Here is a 15,911-nt window from a genome sequence, read left to right as displayed (position 1 = left end):
TGGCCGCAGCGAGACAGCGTAAACATTACATTTCTCACATTGGCCGCTGCGCTGCGGCCACTTCGCATATTGGCCGGCCAGAACCCAAAGTGGCCGGCCAGAACTAGAAGTGGCCACACTGCGGGTTCTGGCCGTAACATATATAAGAGATTCCTGTGTACACATCATATATACAGTCACAATCAGATGTGTATATCTGACTTTAAAAAAACGGGGACTGCTTTATTGAAGCAGCACAAGTAACTAATTTTGATTGGTTTATTTCATTTTTGTGGACTAAGCACAGCTATTACTGTATATATAAATTATTTATGATGACTATTATCTGAGAAATAGAACATTTTATTATATTTTCTATTTTAATTACAGTTTAAATTCATTAGGAGTCGGAGCATTTTTTCCCGACTCCGACTCCAGGCACCCAAAATTGCTCAGACTCCGACTCCACAGCCCTGTTTTAAACTGAGGTTAGGGTTGTGCATGGTCCGCGCTGCACCCCTTCCCCAATTTTTTTTAGCAGCCAGATCCACCTGCTTTAATTCTTTTATCCTACACAAGATTATACTGTATGTTCTGGTCACAGTGACAGTTTAAAGTGAACCTCCGGACTAAAAATCTACTCAGCAGAACTGAAAAGGCTTGGTGTTTCTTTAACAGTTTCACAGCATCAGAACTTTGTTTTTCTTACCAAAGCATCATTTTTAGCTATATTTTTAGCTAAGCTCCACCCATCAAAGAAAACTGCCTGGGTTTTTTTTCCCTGATGCTGTGCAAAGCATGATGGGATTTCCTATGTTGTTATTCACGTTGCCTAGCAACTGGGAGGGGTGGTCAGCACACAGGACAGTTGGAACTGTGTATCATGCTCCCTGTCACCTCCTTTCAACCAAAAAGATGGCTACCCTCATGAAATCAAACATTTGCCTGTTATTTTAAAACAGGGTGGGTAAGAGATTATCCTATCTATTTGAATTAACATACAGTAACTAACGTGACTTAATGACAGTATGTTTGTTTAGGCTGAAGTTCCTCTTTAAAGAACAAGTGACCCCCCATGATAAACTAGAAATAAAAAAACACATATGTAAGTAGATAAATACTAGTTCTACTTACATAACAGATGTATTGCACTGTCCACGTAATGATTCCTGTGAATTTTATAAAGGAAAAGCAGAGAATCCTATTCTAGACAGTTTCCATCTTGGTTACATTTGAATGAAGTTAATCCTGACATCATTTCCTCCCTCACTCTTTTTTTCACCTCTTGCTAATTGTTTATTTATTACCTGCCCTCCTCCCAGTCTTCAGACACTCCCACTGAGGTCTACACTAGGAAGTGCAGTGCGAAAATCAGATCGATTTCATTAATCTGATTGGTTATAAGATTTTCGTGTTAGTGGTCCCGAAGAATTGTTTTCTTATTGTACAAATGATTGGAAGTGACCGATTGTTTTGCAAATTGTATCGTTAGTGGCCCCCCCTAATAGTGGAAGTGATTGCAGAACTCACCGCTATAGAGACAGCACTGATCACCGCTCCAGCGTATCCCAGGATGAACTTGGATGTTGGAGAAGGCTGAAGGGAGAGAAAAGGAAGAGTCAGGAATGGCCACACCCACATACCACGCCCTCCATCTACAGGGACTACATATGGTCAGTAAGCGTTTAATCATTCGGCTGGCATGCAGATGTGGTGCAAACTGTGTGCAGACTAGGAATTGCACTATTGCTGACTGGAGGCATGTTTAGCTATCAGGGATAACAGAGATGATTTGCATATTCAGCAGTGATGCATTGTGGGACGCCTCAGAGCTCACTCCAACTTGAATAATCCATCTGTTTTCAAGAAGGCAATTTTCTGTTTTGCATTGTTTCTATACATGACGGGTTTCTGACTTTTGTAGATTTTCAGCTTTTTTTCTGCATCTTGGATCCAGAAAGCATTAAAGACATGATTCAGGTGAGCAGACTCCACAAGTGGCATGGATTTCCCTCGCTTGGGTAAATTAGTACAACAGAGCTCTCACTAAGCTCATGGTGACCCACAACCACTAGGAGGCTGTAGGGGACAAAAAGAGGAACCAAAAAACCTTCTTAACACAGAAAACAAACATATATGTACCGTATGTGTGTATCTTATTAAAAGACAGGCGGGGCGAGAAATTAAATCTGGGGCTTCTTCTAGCCCCTATAAGTAAGTCATTTGTGTCCCTCTACACAGTTCCAGGTTTCTCCGGGGATACTGCTGACAGTCTCTAAGGATCGCTGACCCCGAGTGAGTCGGCATCTTCTGCGCATGCAGGGGCAAGCATCTGCCCCGTGCAAGAACACGCTCCACTCATGTGAGAATGCATCCATATCACCGGGAGCATACTGAGCATGCGCAGAAGACACCGACCCATCACTGCTACTGTAGACGCAGTATATAGATGGTCTGGTTAAGAAGGTTATGGGAGAGTGGCAATCTTGTAGGGAGTAGTAGTATATGGATTGTCTGGTAAAGAGGATTATGGGAAAGAGGCAATCTTGTAGGGAGTAGAAGCAATATATGGATTGTCTGGTGAAGAGGATTATGGGAAAGAGGCAATCTTGTAGGGAGTAGAAGCAGTATATGGATGGTCTGGTGAAAAGGATTATGGAAAAGAGGAAATCTTGTGGGGAGTAGAAGCAGCATATGGATGGTCTGCTGAAGAGGATTATGGGAAAGAGGCAATTTTGTGGGAGCAGAAGTAGTATATGGATGGTCTGATGCAGAGGATTATGGGAACGAGGTAACCTTTTAGAGAGTAGAAGCAATATATGGATGGTCTGCTGAAGAGGATTATGGGGAAGAGGCAATCGTGTAGGGAGTAGAAGCAGTATATGGATTGGTGAAGAGGATTATGGTAAAGAGGTAGTAAGGAGTAAAAGCAGTATATGGATTGTAAGGTAAAGAGGATTATGGGAAAATGGCAATCTTGTAGGGAGTAGAAGCAGCATATTGATGGTCTGGTGAAGATGATTATGGGAAAGAGGCGATCTTGTAGGGAGTAGAAGCAGGATATGGATGGTCTAGTGAAGAGGATTATGGGAAATAGGCAATCTTGTAGGGAGTAGAAGCAGTATATGGATGGTCTGGTGAAGAGGATTATGGGAAATAGGCGATCTTGTATGGAGTAGAAGCAGGATATGGATGGTCTAGTGAAAAGGGTTATGGGAAAGAGGCAATCTTGTAGGGAGTAGAAGCAGGATATGGACATTCTGGTGAAGAGGATTATGGGAAAGAGTCAATCTTGTAGGGAGTAGTAGCAGTATATGGATGGTCTGGTGAAGATGATTATGGGAAAGAGGCGATCTTGTAGGGAGTAGAAGCAGGATATGGATGGTCTAGTAAAGAGGATTATGGGAAATAGGCAATCTTGTAGGAAGTAGAAGCAGGATATGGATGGTCTCGTGAAGAAGGTTATGGGAAAGTGGAAATCTTGTAGGGAGTAGAAGCAGTATATGGATGGTCTAGTGAAGAGGATTATGGGAAAACAGCAATCTTGTAGGGAGTAGAACTAGTGTAAGGATTGGTCTTGTGTGAAGGATCATGGGAAAGCGGCAATCTTGTCCGAAGTCTCAGGAGGGCCAGATGTGGACGTGCATTGCATGGCAGCAGGAATGTCCTGGAGAGGAGGATTCTGGGGGAAGAGTTCTTGCAGCAGGATACAATTAGCTAAGCAGCATGGGGTTTGTGCAGTGCAGGCTCAGGCAATCAGCGCTGGCCTCTTGTGGCTTCTCACCTTGGTAGCATTGCGATTTGCATAGTTGACACCTGCATTGTGACTTTGATTCAACCACTGCAAACAAAAGAGGAAAGAATGTGTTAATGCAGAAATCCCCAAACAGCAAGACTGGAGAGAAACATAGTGATGAAACAAACCAGATTATTGCTGCATATGGCTACATAGTGTATATTTCCCATACACCACAGTCCAGGACCCCTGGGAGCTAACTCTGCATGATAAAGAGCAGATATGGCTACATAGTGTATATTTCCCATACACCACAGTCCAGGACCCCTGGGAGCTAACTCTGCATGATAAAGAGCAGATATGGCTACATAGTGTATATTTCCCATACACCACAGTCCAGGACCCCTGGGAGCTAACTCTGCATGATAAAGAGCAGATATGGCTACATAGTGTATATTTCCCATACACCACAGTCCAGGACCCCTGGGAGCTAACTCTGCATGATAAAGAGCAGATATGGCTACATAGTGTATATTTCCCATACACCACAGTCCAGGACCCCTGGGAGCTAACTCTGCATGATAAAGAGCAGATATGGCTACATAGTGTATATTTCCCATACACCACAGTCCAGGACCCCTGGGAGCTAACTCTGCATGATAAAGAGCAGATATGGCTACATAGTGTATATTTCCCATACACCACAGTCCAGGACCCCTGGGAGCTAACTCTGCATGATAAAGAGCAGATATGGCTACATAGTGTATATTTCCCATACACCACAGTCCAGGACCCCTGGGAGCTAACTCTGCATGATAAAGAGCAGATATGGCTACATAGTGTATATTTCCCATACACCACAGTCCAGGACCCCTGGGAGCTAACTCTGCATGATAAAGAGCAGATATGGCTACATAGTGTATATTTCCCATACACCACAGTCCAGGACCCCTGGGAGCTAACTCTGCATGATAAAGAGCAGATATGGCTACATAGTGTATATTTCCCATACACCACAGTCCAGGACCCCTGGGAGCTAACTCTGCATGATAAAGAGCAGATATGGCTACATAGTGTATATTTCCCATACACCACAGTCCAGGACCCCTGGGAGCTAACTCTGCATGATAAAGAGCAGATATGGCTACATAGTGTATATTTCCCATACACCACAGTCCAGGACCCCTGGGAGCTAACTCTGCATGATAAAGAGCAGATATGGCTACATAGTGTATATTTCCCATACACCACAGTCCAGGACCCCTGGGAGCTAACTCTGCATGATAAAGAGCAGATATGGCTACATAGTGTATATTTCCCATACACCACAGTCCAGGACCCCTGGGAGCTAACTCTGCATGATAAAGAGCAGATATGGCTACATAGTGTATATTTCCCATACACCACAGTCCAGGACCCCTGGGAGCTAACTCTGCATGATAAAGAGCAGATATGGCTACATAGTGTATATTTCCCATACACCACAGTCCAGGACCCCTGGGAGCTAACTCTGCATGATAAAGAGCAGATATGGCTACATAGTGTATATTTCCCATACACCACAGTCCAGGACCCCTGGGAGCTAACTCTGCATGATAAAGAGCAGATATGGCTACATAGTGTATATTTCCCATACACCACAGTCCAGGACCCCTGGGAGCTAACTCTGCATGATAAAGAGCAGATATGGCTACATAGTGTATATTTCCCATACACCACAGTCCAGGACCCCTGGGAGCTAACTCTGCATGATAAAGAGCAGATATGGCTACATAGTGTATATTTCCCATACACCACAGTCCAGGACCCCTGGGAGCTAACTCTGCATGATAAAGAGCAGATATGGCTACATAGTGTATATTTCCCATACACCACAGTCCAGGACCCCTGGGAGCTAACTCTGCATGATAAAGAGCAGATATGGCTACATAGTGTATATTTCCCATACACCACAGTCCAGGACCCCTGGGAGCTAACTCTGCATGATAAAGAGCAGATATGGCTACATAGTGTATATTTCCCATACACCACAGTCCAGGACCCCTGGGAGCTAACTCTGCATGATAAAGAGCAGATATGGCTACATAGTGTATATTTCCCATACACCACAGTCCAGGACCCCTGGGAGCTAACTCTGCATGATAAAGAGCAGATATGGCTACATAGTGTATATTTCCCATACACCACAGTCCAGGACCCCTGGGAGCTAACTCTGCATGATAAAGAGCAGATATGGCTACATAGTGTATATTTCCCATACACCACAGTCCAGGACCCCTGGGAGCTAACTCTGCATGATAAAGAGCAGATATGGCTACATAGTGTATATTTCCCATACACCACAGTCCAGGACCCCTGGGAGCTAACTCTGCATGATAAAGAGCAGATATGGCTACATAGTGTATATTTCCCATACACCACAGTCCAGGACCCCTGGGAGCTAACTCTGCATGATAAAGAGCAGATATGGCTACATAGTGTATATTTCCCATACACCACAGTCCAGGACCCCTGGGAGCTAACTCTGCATGATAAAGAGCAGATATGGCTACATAGTGTATATTTCCCATACACCACAGTCCAGGACCCCTGGGAGCTAACTCTGCATGATAAAGAGCAGATATGGCTACATAGTGTATATTTCCCATACACCACAGTCCAGGACCCCTGGGAGCTAACTCTGCATGATAAAGAGCAGATATGGCTACATAGTGTATATTTCCCATACACCACAGTCCAGGACCCCTGGGAGCTAACTCTGCATGATAAAGAGCAGATATGGCTACATAGTGTATATTTCCCATACACCACAGTCCAGGACCCCTGGGAGCTAACTCTGCATGATAAAGAGCAGATATGGCTACATAGTGTATATTTCCCATACACCACAGTCCAGGACCCCTGGGAGCTAACTCTGCATGATAAAGAGCAGATATGGCTACATAGTGTATATTTCCCATACACCACAGTCCAGGACCCCTGGGAGCTAACTCTGCATGATAAAGAGCAGATATGGCTACATAGTGTATATTTCCCATACACCACAGTCCAGGACCCCTGGGAGCTAACTCTGCATGATAAAGAGCAGATATGGCTACATAGTGTATATTTCCCATACACCACAGTCCAGGACCCCTGGGAGCTAACTCTGCATGATAAAGAGCAGATATGGCTACATAGTGTATATTTCCCATACACCACAGTCCAGGACCCCTGGGAGCTAACTCTGCATGATAAAGAGCAGATATGGCTACATAGTGTATATTTCCCATACACCACAGTCCAGGACCCCTGGGAGCTAACTCTGCATGATAAAGAGCAGATATGGCTACATAGTGTATATTTCCCATACACCACAGTCCAGGACCCCTGGGAGCTAACTCTGCATGATAAAGAGCAGATATGGCTACATAGTGTATATTTCCCATACACCACAGTCCAGGACCCCTGGGAGCTAACTCTGCATGATAAAGAGCAGATATGGCTACATAGTGTATATTTCCCATACACCACAGTCCAGGACCCCTGGGAGCTAACTCTGCATGATAAAGAGCAGATATGGCTACATAGTGTATATTTCCCATACACCACAGTCCAGGACCCCTGGGAGCTAACTCTGCATGATAAAGAGCAGATATGGCTACATAGTGTATATTTCCCATACACCACAGTCCAGGACCCCTGGGAGCTAACTCTGCATGATAAAGAGCAGATATGGCTACATAGTGTATATTTCCCATACACCACAGTCCAGGACCCCTGGGAGCTAACTCTGCATGATAAAGAGCAGATATGGCTACATAGTGTATATTTCCCATACACCACAGTCCAGGACCCCTGGGAGCTAACTCTGCATGATAAAGAGCAGATATGGCTACATAGTGTATATTTCCCATACACCACAGTCCAGGACCCCTGGGAGCTAACTCTGCATGATAAAGAGCAGATATGGCTACATAGTGTATATTTCCCATACACCACAGTCCAGGACCCCTGGGAGCTAACTCTGCATGATAAAGAGCAGATATGGCTACATAGTGTATATTTCCCATACACCACAGTCCAGGACCCCTGGGAGCTAACTCTGCATGATAAAGAGCAGATATGGCTACATAGTGTATATTTCCCATACACCACAGTCCAGGACCCCTGGGAGCTAACTCTGCATGATAAAGAGCAGATATGGCTACATAGTGTATATTTCCCATACACCACAGTCCAGGACCCCTGGGAGCTAACTCTGCATGATAAAGAGCAGATATGGCTACATAGTGTATATTTCCCATACACCACAGTCCAGGACCCCTGGGAGCTAACTCTGCATGATAAAGAGCAGATATGGCTACATAGTGTATATTTCCCATACACCACAGTCCAGGACCCCTGGGAGCTAACTCTGCATGATAAAGAGCAGATATGGCTACATAGTGTATATTTCCCATACACCACAGTCCAGGACCCCTGGGAGCTAACTCTGCATGATAAAGAGCAGATATGGCTACATAGTGTATATTTCCCATACACCACAGTCCAGGACCCCTGGGAGCTAACTCTGCATGATAAAGAGCAGATATGGCTACATAGTGTATATTTCCCATACACCACAGTCCAGGACCCCTGGGAGCTAACTCTGCATGATAAAGAGCAGATATGGCTACATAGTGTATATTTCCCATACACCACAGTCCAGGACCCCTGGGAGCTAACTCTGCATGATAAAGAGCAGATATGGCTACATAGTGTATATTTCCCATACACCACAGTCCAGGACCCCTGGGAGCTAACTCTGCATGATAAAGAGCAGATATGGCTACATAGTGTATATTTCCCATACACCACAGTCCAGGACCCCTGGGAGCTAACTCTGCATGATAAAGAGCAGATATGGCTACATAGTGTATATTTCCCATACACCACAGTCCAGGACCCCTGGGAGCTAACTCTGCATGATAAAGAGCAGATATGGCTACATAGTGTATATTTCCCATACACCACAGTCCAGGACCCCTGGGAGCTAACTCTGCATGATAAAGAGCAGATATGGCTACATAGTGTATATTTCCCATACACCACAGTCCAGGACCCCTGGGAGCTAACTCTGCATGATAAAGAGCAGATATGGCTACATAGTGTATATTTCCCATACACCACAGTCCAGGACCCCTGGGAGCTAACTCTGCATGATAAAGAGCAGATATGGCTACATAGTGTATATTTCCCATACACCACAGTCCAGGACCCCTGGGAGCTAACTCTGCATGATAAAGAGCAGATATGGCTACATAGTGTATATTTCCCATACACCACAGTCCAGGACCCCTGGGAGCTAACTCTGCATGATAAAGAGCAGATATGGCTACATAGTGTATATTTCCCATACACCACAGTCCAGGACCCCTGGGAGCTAACTCTGCATGATAAAGAGCAGATATGGCTACATAGTGTATATTTCCCATACACCACAGTCCAGGACCCCTGGGAGCTAACTCTGCATGATAAAGAGCAGATATGGCTACTGATATGCTTATAATTCCAACTTGCCTGCAAATACAGTATAATGTAGCTTCTTACTCGACAAATGGAAAAGGACAGGAAATGTGTCTATTTGGCCCAGTTCCAAGTTGCATTTAATTTGCATGCAAGTTACATTTATTTGCATTTCATTGATCATGTGCTGCCAATGGCTGCATGTACATCCCATGCTTATCACACGGATATCACTCCCCGTATTCCTCTCACTAAATCAGCGCATTAAAGAAGAACTCTAGTGAAAATAACATAATAAAATTGTTATTTCTTACAATATACATGTATAGATTATTGGGTCAGTGTTTGCCCATTGCAAAATCTTTCCTCTCCCTGATTTACATTCTGAAATGTATCCCTGGTGGTGACATCTTTAGTCCTGCCAGGTGATCTGTACGGAATGTTCGTTACTGAGAGTTTCATGCACAGAGGGAGATACTGGTTGCTTGGCAGTTGGAAAAAGCCGTTATTTTCCACAATGCAATGAGGTTCACAGGCAGCAAACTGTCAGGACCTAGGTCATGACATCACACTGTGGGAGGGGTTTCACCACAATATCAGCCATACAGACCCCCCTGATGATCTATATGAGAAAAGGAATAGATTTCCTGTGGGAAAGGGGGTATCAGCTACTGATTGGAATGAAGTCCAATCCTTGGTTAAAGTTCCTCTTTTAGGGCCGGTGCGGTGCAGTCATCTTGCCACACCCCATTGCAGGCCAATGAAAGTCTAAGGGGCAGTTCATACTGACACGGTGCGGTGCAACGGAAGTTACGTTTTCAGCGCATTTTCGACGCAAGGGCAAATCTACGTTACCGTGTGGTTCTGCGGCAGACCAGAAGTCATGTAAGTCTATTGTGACGTGTGTGTGAAAACCCGGCGCAAGTTTTACATGTCGCGAGGAAACGTACTTTTAGCAATACGCTTCTGCACACGTGACCGCTTCAGCCACAGGAAGTGAGTGTCACTTCCTGCTTGGCCAGCTGGCAGACGGGGATTGCAATATACTAACGCGGTAATCCCCGGAGATCTGTTTTTGGCGGTGTGGACTGCTCCGAGTAACGCCAGTTGTGGACGAATTCATTTCTAGCTGAGAGCAGCTGACTGAGGGCAATGGGGAATTGCGCGAGATGCGCGGAAAACAAATAGCAGTGCTGGTAAAACGCACATTTGCTTCCACTGTAATGTAAATGTGCATTGGAAAGCATTATGTGCATTTTTGCATGGCAGAAAACGCTCACTTTTGAGCAAATGTGACCCTTGCCTAAAGAACTTCAACATATGCATAGATAAAAAAAATAATACTCTTTATCTGGATGGCATCACCACACAATTCCAAAAGGCCAAAAGTCCAGTAAGCACTCCCAGTGTTCATTCCATTTCTGATGTTTTTGGCATCACTGAGGGTCCCTTTCTCAAGGAAACACAAACATTTACCGTAAAAGCCCAAACCAGACTCACCAGTGTATATGCACACCCCTGATCCAAGCCAGGAGTCTAGACCTAGCTTCCATGTTAAATGCGTGTTTCCTTGAGAAAGGGGCTTTCAGTGTCCCTGAAACAAAGGGATTGGATCAAACTATGAACACTCACTACACTTCTATCAACCCTATCACAGTCAGCTTGAGTAAAACTCTAGCAAGCCCTTGCAGCAGGATACAGGGTGTCTGCATAGTGATGGGTTCCTAACTTTCACCCTAAAGGTGGCCACACACCATACAATTAAAAGATACAATGTTTCACCAATTCGATAATTTCAATCGGTTGTCACAAAAAATCGAGAGCTTTTCTTTGTTTACGATCAATAAATCCGATCGAAGTTCTCTCTTTTTTTTATTTATTTTTTTGGGGGAGATTGGACATGTTGGAAATTTCAGACCGACTTTATCAAGAATTGTATGGTGTGTGATGGATTGTCAATTACTTGATGTACAGTTCCAATCAATTTTTTCTGAGCTTTTGATTATTTTATTCATAATTGGGGAAAAATTTAATGTAGGTGTGTGTGGTACATTGGTCAGTTATTTTGAATTGTTACAATTATTTAGAAAATTGATTGCTATTCTTGAATTGAACAAATATTTACAAAATTGTATGGTGTGTGGCCACCTTAAGGCCCCTTTTACACGTAATCAGTTGCTCTCAGTTATAAATGAAAGAAAACAGATTTTCAAAGTAATGCCCATGTTTCTCTATAGCACAGTTCCCACTATACGCGTTTTCACTGAAACCTTTTTCCCAATGCACTGCTATGAAAAAACGCACAACAACGCATTAATGAGCCAACATAAAAGCAATTGATGCTCCACTTATAGTCCCATAATGTAGGCCAGAAATTACCAAATGCCCAAAATGATGTTTGCAAACCTCCCAACCAAAGGTGTAACTAGACATAATAGTGCCCCCTACAAAAATGATAGCATGGGGTCATATGATCAGGAGTTGGCGAATGGCAATTGCAGGGAGTGTTCTGCTGTGAAGCAGAAAAAAAATGACAGCTACTCGCTACTCTGCATGGTGGGAGGAGGTAGGGACTTTTTTTTGAGCGAATTGGGAGGGTTTTTTTGCTAATTGGCTGCATGTGCAGTTGGGTAAAGGGAGGGGGAGGGCCCCCCTGCGATGGCAGGGATCACAGGGGTGATTGCTACGCCCCTGCTCCCAACATCTACACCCCCCCATCCCTTCTTTCCCCAGTGCCCCCCTACACACACACACACACCTCTTCCTGAAGCTCAACTCAAACCTCACCGAAACGTTAACCCCTTCTTAATGCCTAACCCAATGCCATCAAATTAACTTATTTAACCTTACCGATACTCACCTTCCATTGTCTCCACTGCCTGTGCCAAATCTGGGCTCCAGAGTTTGGTGGCATTGACCTTAACGATAGCTGAACACTAACGGCCAAAGTGACCTTTTGCAGCTGACCGACAAACCCCCTATATTACAGCTGAGCGTTCATGCCGAAATTAACGGTGGCAAATTAATCAGCTTCCCTGTACATATGTCAGTTCTCCCTTCTCCGAGGCCAAATCACCAGGTGCCACAAACGTCTCCTCTTTTATATGTGTTGTGTTATGGAACTTGCAGCCTGGATATGTAAAGAAGAGATTTTTAATCCTGAGTTCAGGAAACCCGCCATCAGCTGGGCTGCTCTCCTTATTCACCCTCGGCTGTAGCTTGTCCTCTGCAGGACGGGGGACGTTCCCCCAGCCAGGGGCCAGCAGGAGGGCCGTACAGGTGAGGCGGAGAAGCCCTTTAATTATGAAGTCAGAGGCGGAAGTCCCTGATAAATCGGGGGTATTTTATTCCAGGGAACAGACGGCCCTCTGATCCACGCAGGCGGCTTCAAAACCCACGACAGCTTTGTAAATGTCACCACAGTGACAGTGACAAACACATGTCACCCTGCTGCGTGGGGGAACCACACAGCCCTCCAGATTAACCTCTCCGCTGCCAGATCATCAGCGGCAGACCCAGCAGCCAGTGTAAAGGGGAACTCTGCATCCAAAGGCTCCACAGTGTAAAGTGTCAGGGCGTGGGGCCCAATAGAGAGCATTCACCAGCAATTGGGAATAGCCGACGATTCCAACAGTGGCAGGTTAATGAAAGTCAAGGGAGGCGATCCCTCAGTAGCGACTGTGATTTTATGAAATTGCAATCGCAGTCCTTGCAGCATTCTTAGAGCGTTTGCACTTCAATACAAAGTGTGGGATCGTTGCTATTTAATCGCTGTATAACATTATTTTTTTGTTATTTTACTAGCAAACCTGTGAAAATCGCAAATCTCAAATCGCTGTACAAAATCGGGTAAAAAAAAACTTTATAAGTCGGTCCAAAGAACGCCAATAAAATCTTTACCAAAAGCATTCAGCAATTGCGATTCACGCTTTCTAGTGGGTCCCAGCCCTTAGCGTCTTTTCAGAGAAATTACTATACAATAGGAACAGCTATATATCGCTACACGGACATTGCGGAGTATGCAGCACCCAGATTACCGAATGCACGGAGGACACACGAATTAACCGCAATTTAAATGTGGCCATAGCTTGCCCTTCTATTTCAGGATCACAGATGAGTGGGAATTTTCATGTACTGGATGCTGCAAGTTTTCACTACAGAGAGCCCAGGTATATTCCTGCTCCTGCAGGCGTAATAAGCTACAATAGTTACTTGTTTTCCACATCTGCACAAAATGAAATACAGGCAGGAAGTTCGTACACTTCCAGTTCTCTAACATTTTGAATACAGGTGAAACTCGCAAAATTAGAATATCGTGCAAAAGTTTATTTTAGTAATTCAACTGAAAAGGTGAAGCTGATATATGAAATACTTATTATACTTATTTAATCACTTATTACATAAAAAACGAGATATTTCAAGCCTTTGTTATAATTTGGATGATTGTGGCTTACAGCTTATGAGAACCCCAAAATCAAAATCTCAGACAATTAGAATATTGTGAAAATCATGACGATGTGTGCAATTAACCCTAGAAATGTTGGACTGGAGGGATTACTATTTTTTTAAAATCTCAACATAAGTTGGAATTTTCCTTTTTAAATGAAGGAAGAATGTTAAACACTCGGCATGTTCTCTTTGAAGCAGGCAAAGCCGCGGTTATCTGGCAGGACTACCTGCTGATGGGCAGGGCGGAGTGACTGCAGTAAATTGGGCAGGAGGAGAGAGCGCGGGCACAGTGGGGGATTGTCAGGAATGGGTGTGACTCCCTCCCACCAGAGCTAAAAGCCACCAATAATTGCAAATTAACAGCCGGCCAGCTGAGATCTCCCAGAAGCAGACGGTCCTATCCGTTCCGCTACGGAGACGAGGCTGGCGGCGGCGCAGCGTACGCGGGGAACTAGAGCGGCCACCGGCATGCATGGTGGGACCGCAGCTGTACGCAAGCCCATCATTTACTGCAAGTTATGTTTACCATAAAATCCCGGGGAGAGAGAGGCCATTTACACTTATGTGCCCCATAAAACACTTCTAATTACAATCCCTTCTGCGCGGCCCGCTCTGTGCTGAAGCTCAGCCGCCTGCCTGTAAAATAGGTCACACGGCATATTTAGGTGCAGGAAGATTTCAGGCCCTGAGAAGTGGTGACTGCATGAAAGAAAGATGGATGCAGAACTTCCACAGTGAGTGTAATTGTGGGAAAAAAAACAGTGTTAAAGGACCTCTGTCGCGAAAATCTTCTCTCCTATGTTGCTGTCATTTACAGTAGGTAGTATAAAGCTGACAGAACCGACAGGTTTTGGACTAGCTCATCTCCTCATGGGGGGTTCACAGGGATTTCTTGATTTTTAAAATGCACTTAGTGAATGGAAGTTGCTCCGTCCAGCTGGCAAAAAAGTGTACGGTGAGCAGGCAGGCTGGCCATCATCTTTGTATTAATCTTTTTCAGGGAATGTCTTTATAAAGAATAAAGGCCATGCTGAGAATCCCAGATGAAGAGATGGACTAACCCAAAATCTGTCGGTAATGTCAGATTTCTACTACTTACTGTAAGTGACAGCAGCATAGCAGAAAAGTAATTTATGGCTCATTTTACTCTGGAAGAAACGTACTTCTTATCTGTATAGTATGTGTTTTAATTTTCAAGATTTTTGCAACAGTTCCTCTTTAAAGGAGTAGTCCGGGGAGTATGTAAAACTTGGCATACGCTGTTCAGCAAAAGACTGATATTTGATCGACAGCACGGTGGCGTAGTGGTTAGCGCTCTCGCCTTGCAGCATTTGGCTTCTGGTTCGAATCCCAGCTAGAACAACATCTGCAGGGAGTTTGTATGTTCTCCCCGTGTCTGCGTGGGTTTTCTCTGGGCACGCCGGTTTCCTCCCACACCTTAAAAACGGACTGATAAGTTAATTGGCTTCCCCCTAAAATTGGCCATAGACAACAATGGATGAATGACTATGGCAGGGATTAGATTGTGAGCTCCTATGAGGAACAGTTTGTAACATGAATACGTTTGCTGTAAAGTGCTGCGGAAGATGTCAACGCTATATAAATACTAAGGACCCGTTTCCACTAGTGACGCACGCGTCTGCGAGAAGTGCGGCGTCACCTCCTAGTGCGTGGATACTGAGATGAATCCCATCAGCTGTGCCACGCATGGCTATGGGATTCGCAGCCTTCCGCACCATTTCGGATGAAAATGTCGGCTAAGAAGTGAATGGAAAAAGATAAGAAAAATGTGCAGAAGATAAGAGAATAGAGTGGAGAATCTAACAGGAAAAAAGTATTGTGTGTTCCCAGCATAAAGGACAAGTGTGCTCTCTGCTTATAGCAGGGGATAACCATAGTTTCTCCTATTCCAATTAAATTGCTCCCCCCTCCTTCTCTTCTCAGTAACCACCGACCAACCCCTCAATTTGCAGATTAGGGCCACAGGGCAGTGTATTTTTAGTGCATTAAGGGTTCTTCCACACTGCATCTGTTGTGTTCTGTCCCAAAGAACAATATAATCACATGCCAATATGAAGTAATGAGATTTCTGTGGTGTGCTCAGGATGGATGCGGTGTTGCAGGTTCCGTCGCAGTAACGCATATCAAGCTGTGTGTTATGCATAAGATGCAACATAGAACGTGAAATGCGTATGGAAGCTAGAGAAACACCTGGATCGAAATGATTCTTCTGGAAGATCTCAGCTAAGAAGCCAAGCAG

The 15,911-nt window shown here is 44.5% G+C and overlaps 1 protein-coding gene across 2 annotated transcripts in view; it reads right to left on the bottom strand.

Moving 5' to 3' along the window:
• The window catches only part of SFXN5 (sideroflexin 5), a 401,437-nt gene that overhangs the window by 229,711 nt on the left and 155,815 nt on the right, over positions 1 to 15,911 (bottom strand). For both annotated transcript variants that reach the window (XR_011030199.1, XM_068274564.1), the window contains exons 8-9: positions 3,764 to 3,820; positions 1,510 to 1,575 (exon numbers count right to left, since the gene is read on the bottom strand). Coding sequence is in view for 1 of the 2 variants with exons in the window: in XM_068274564.1 (XP_068130665.1) it covers positions 1,510 to 1,575; positions 3,764 to 3,820 (123 nt within the window). In the remaining variant the exon portion in view is untranslated. The remainder of the gene's footprint in view (positions 1 to 1,509; positions 1,576 to 3,763; positions 3,821 to 15,911) is intronic.

This window comes from Hyperolius riggenbachi, chromosome 1 (assembly GCF_040937935.1).
Source record: "Hyperolius riggenbachi isolate aHypRig1 chromosome 1, aHypRig1.pri, whole genome shotgun sequence".
Taxonomy (NCBI): domain Eukaryota; kingdom Metazoa; phylum Chordata; class Amphibia; order Anura; family Hyperoliidae; genus Hyperolius; species Hyperolius riggenbachi.
This window is presented reverse-complemented; position numbering and strand designations above follow the sequence as displayed.